This window comes from Arachis ipaensis, chromosome B03 (genome assembly GCF_000816755.2).
Source record: "Arachis ipaensis cultivar K30076 chromosome B03, Araip1.1, whole genome shotgun sequence".
Taxonomy (NCBI): domain Eukaryota; kingdom Viridiplantae; phylum Streptophyta; class Magnoliopsida; order Fabales; family Fabaceae; genus Arachis; species Arachis ipaensis.
The window spans coordinates 82,844,573-82,848,793 of NC_029787.2; the positions used below are offsets into that span (position 1 = coordinate 82,844,573).

Below are 4,221 nucleotides of genomic sequence, written 5' to 3' on the forward strand. Positions count from 1 at the left end.
AATTAGGACATTGAAGACAAAAACGAAATAAAAAAAATTATTAGTAGTAAAAAACCAATTAATTAAATATAAATTTGATAAATTTTTTGAATAAAAAAGAAGAAAAGAAGAAATGATGGATGATGACGTGTTAGAAAAAGATGATTTCCTAGGCGTAGATTAAAAAAAGAAGATAAGGTATGGATTTGTTGTAGTTGTTGTTGCTATATATAATAACGGAGACAAGAGAAGTATATGGAATGAGGTAGTAACCAGATGGGAAGGAAGTGCTCACATTGTGGGAACGTAGGGCACAATTCAAGAACATGCACTTCTTCTTCGTTTCTTGGAATCCGTCTCTTTGGAACCCACCTTCTAGCAGATCCCTCCTCCTCCTCCTCCTCCGCGTCGATGATGACGATGAACAACAAGTGCTTTAGCATGGACTCGTTAACATTATTCCCCACTACTACTACTACTGCTAGTGGTTATCTATCAGATGGAGCTCCACCTCAAGACAAGAAGAAAGGTATATTATATTATTACATATAATCCTGCCGCTTAATTTAATTTATTAATATTGTGTGGCAGGGGTAGCATGGACGGAAGAGGAGCACAGAAGATTCCTGGTTGGGCTTGAGAAGCTGGGGAAGGGAGACTGGAGGGGCATTTCTAGAAACTTCGTAACCACCAGAACACCGACTCAAGTCGCCAGCCATGCTCAGAAGTATTTCCTCCGTCTTGCTAATACCGTAAACCACAACAAACGCCGTTCAAGTCTCTTTGACACAAACAATACTCCTACTACTACTGCTGCTGCTACTGTTGCTACATTGTCATTTCACTTTCTTGAACAACAACAAACCATCAACAACAACAATAAGCCGTTGTTATCAACAGAAACTACTTCTGAATCCTCCTCCTCCTCTTCCTCCTCCTCCTCTATGTATAATAATAGTGTGCCACCACCGGATCTGGACCTCACTCTTGCACCGCCCCCACCACCTAACTCCTCCTCATGCTTCCCCCAATTATAACTACTTTCTTTTCTTTTTTTTTTCTTTTCTTTTCTACTCACAATCCATTTTTCTCTAGCTAGGACAACAAATATTATGTATGTATCCCCTTTTAATATCTATCCATTCTCGTCATCAAGTCTTTGCAACCAGGAAGAAAACATCATGTTTTTCTTGCGGCCATTCTTAATTCACTGTAACTCGCTAATTAATCTAATAGTATATCATGCACGCAATAATAATAATAATAATTATTTTAATCCGACGTTACACTGAAGGTAAATTCATTATTTATATATGCCAATATTTATTTGCAGAATCCGGATCGTATTGTTGCAATCTCTCTTAATTTTTTGTTGGACATTACTTAATTTATCAACTATCAAAGTGTACTTTTATGATTGCAAATTAGCTTAGCCACTCATCACCATCCATACCTACCTTCCAAAATTATATATAATTAATATATAACGTCATGCTGTTTCCTTTTTTTTCCTTAATATATATACCTGGCTAGTGTACTAAAAAGCTTCGCGCTTATTAATCTCTTTATCTTTTTGGTGCTTATCTATGTGTGTCTCAATATATTAATAGAACCACTGCGTGATTGGATAAAGTTTTATACATTAGTTTTTCTTTTTCATGATAATTGGAAGAAAGATTTTGCAATCCATTGCAACCACACTCACGGCAAGAAAATCGGCAGATAGCGGCGGATATTTAGCGACAGTCTTTCAATCGCTGTTAAATAGAATTTGTCAATAATTTTTGTGACAAATTTAGAGGAAGTTACCAAATGATCTCATTTTGTAGTAATTTTTCTGTAATCACCACAAAATGTACCTTTTTTTGTAGCGGTTTATGTGATAGATTTGGAGGGGCTACCAAATGATCTCATTTTGCAGCGATTTTACTGTAACCGTTGCAAAATGTCAAGTTGGTGATTACTTAGATACTTGTTTTGCAGCGATTTTTTACTAACCACTGCAATATTATTTTTAACTTGAATTTTTTTTATTTAAACATTGCCTTGTTAAAACTATTCTAGTCTTCACTATTTTTTTTTACTGAAAAACATGTTTCAAACACTGCAACTTGACTTAATGCATTAAATAAATTTTCAATTTTGTGTTACATAAAAAATAATTCATTAATTAAAAAAATATTATAAATCAATAACAAAATTCGAATTTACAAATTAGGTTTTCTCTTGTACTATCAGCGCATTTTGAGTTTGTATTCAAGCATAAATGGTAACAAAAAATCAAGTGAACATCCGAATTCATAAAGTCAAAACAAAGTTCAACAGAGCATAAAAATCAGAATTACTAAAGTAGACAAACAAGTATTGAATCAAAATTTTTCATCAACATCGTATTGACTTGGCCAGAAAAACTCTATCAAAAATCCATTGCAGTGACGTGATAAAGGATCTGATAAGTCATCTCCAGACCATGAAACTTGTTCAGATCGAAACCCCTTCTTGCAACATGTACGTCATCTTCTCTATGCTGGGTGTTTAAAGTTTCATTGTCTTTTTCTGGAACCTTATCGAGCTCAACATTCCTGGAGATATGTCATATCCACCGGAGGAGATAGCATATAAATCGTCTTCTGAATCAGTGTCTGCTCCATCTAGAGTGTCATCAACTACTTTGCTTGAATATTCAGCTGACACTGAAAATATGAACATGCAACTAACAACATAATCTACTTAAAAGAAAATGATAACTTCCAGATCATTACCTAGTTATTAAGAAAAAAAATTGCGGACTTATGGGAATATGACTTTCAAAATTAACAAATACAAAATTAACTATTACCATCTCTTTCATCGGTAGTTTGGACAGATTTCTTGAAAAGAAGCTCTCTAATAGCACGTTCTATATACTTTAATTCCTCTTTTGAAGCAATCTCCAACTCAACAACATGCGAGTTATTAAAGTGCGTCTGCATCATAATAAAATGTATAGTTGATGGTCTTTTTTGTAAAGCATATTGTGTCTTTGTGATTCACTTTCTATCCTAGAAATTTATTTCTAACCTTTAATTCAGCAAGTATGTCTTCAGAGGTCCTACCAGCTACAAATGTCACAAAAACATACCCAAATTTCTCCTCGTACATTGATCCCTATTCATGAAGTTCCTACAAATTTTAGCATGAACGTAACAACTATCATTAGTTAAATGTTGTAAGCATATATCAACTTAAAATACTTATTATTCAAATAATGTTTAACTCAAGTTTTTTAGGGTGTGTCTAATGAAAAGACCTGCACAGTAGCTTCGTTCACCGTTTCCAAGTATTTATTAGAACAAGATCGTCCTGATATAGCCTCCAACCAAGACCTAACATTCAACTTACGGAACCATATGTCTCTGACAACCGTAATTGCATGTTCCAATGAAGAGAATGGAGAGGCCATAGCCATTTCGTTAGCGAATGTTGTGCCTACACAGCATGATGAAAAATCCTCCGTTTTCATTTCTCCTGTTACAAAACCATTTTAATGTTAACTATATTGGTCAATGATAACAATATTGTAATTAAACACAATTTACTTGATATCATAATTTTCTTTACTGGAGATTAAGAACAACAACAATGATGATGACAACAACAAAGCCTTGAAAACTAACTTTTGATAGCAAAAATCGTTGGAAGAAATTAGAAACTGGTGATATTCATGAAAATCAACAAGAAATGAAAACTTAATTCAAATACGAAAACACAGATAGTAATGTAACCAGCAAACTGTGTACATCATAAACACTGTTAAACTTATTAAACACACACAGATACTATATAAATGATGTACATATTTTTCATATTTTCACTATGCCACATCATCGATGTTATCAGAAACATCTTCTATTGGGTCTTCTATATCATCATCCCTTGTCAACTGTAAATCACTGATGTCACCTGCTGCTGACATGTTCAACCCGGGCTGTGGAGAAAAAGCAGCTTCAACTTCTTCATTCTCTCCTCCCATGTCATATAAGTCTCATGATTTTACATGAACCACTACACTCCATTCTTGATCTACTTCATCACGTACATAGTAGACGAGATGAGCTTCTGATGCCAATATGTACGATTCATCCTCTTCTCGATTACCGGTGTGAATTGGACGAGTGAAATTAACGCTGGTAAGGCCCAAATGGTCTTGTTTAATGCCTCTGCTCGTAGTTGTATTAGCCCAAATACATCTGAACAAAACTA

The 4,221-nt window shown here is 34.4% G+C and overlaps 2 protein-coding genes across 2 annotated transcripts; one reads left to right on the plus strand and one right to left on the minus strand.

The window, feature by feature from the left end:
- On the plus strand, window positions 216-1,178 carry LOC107634521 (transcription factor MYBS3). The gene is made up of 2 exons (XM_016337976.2): window positions 216-508; window positions 571-1,178. Exons 1-2 carry the CDS (start codon window positions 256-258, stop codon window positions 1,014-1,016), a joined length of 699 nt encoding a protein of 232 aa, XP_016193462.1. The 5' UTR covers window positions 216-255; the 3' UTR covers window positions 1,017-1,178.
- Window positions 2,515-3,991, minus strand: LOC107633342 (uric acid degradation bifunctional protein TTL-like). The gene is made up of 6 exons (XM_016336983.1): window positions 3,839-3,991; window positions 3,744-3,750; window positions 3,269-3,486; window positions 3,040-3,126; window positions 2,819-2,945; window positions 2,515-2,672 (listed from the first exon to the last, which is right to left on the minus strand). Exons 1-6 carry the CDS (start codon window positions 3,989-3,991, stop codon window positions 2,515-2,517), a joined length of 750 nt encoding a protein of 249 aa, XP_016192469.1.

Bases quoted from the DNA above. Each gene is read 5' to 3' on its own strand.
- LOC107633342 (XM_016336983.1), bottom strand. From the start codon at position 3,991: ATGGGAGGAGAGAATGAAGAAGTTGAAGCTGCTTTTTCTCCACAGCCC. The intron at 2,946-3,039 runs GTTAGAAATAAA...ATTATGATGCAG, and splicing joins ACATACTTGCTGAATTAAAG to ACGCACTTTAATAACTCGCA. The intron at 2,673-2,818 runs GTAATAGTTAAT...TCATATTTTCAG, and splicing joins AACTACCGATGAAAGAGATG to TGTCAGCTGAATATTCAAGC.
- LOC107634521 (XM_016337976.2), top strand. From the start codon at position 256: ATGGGAAGGAAGTGCTCACATTGTGGGAACGTAGGGCACAATTCAAGA. The intron at 509-570 runs GTATATTATATT...ATTGTGTGGCAG, and splicing joins ACCTCAAGACAAGAAGAAAG to GGGTAGCATGGACGGAAGAG.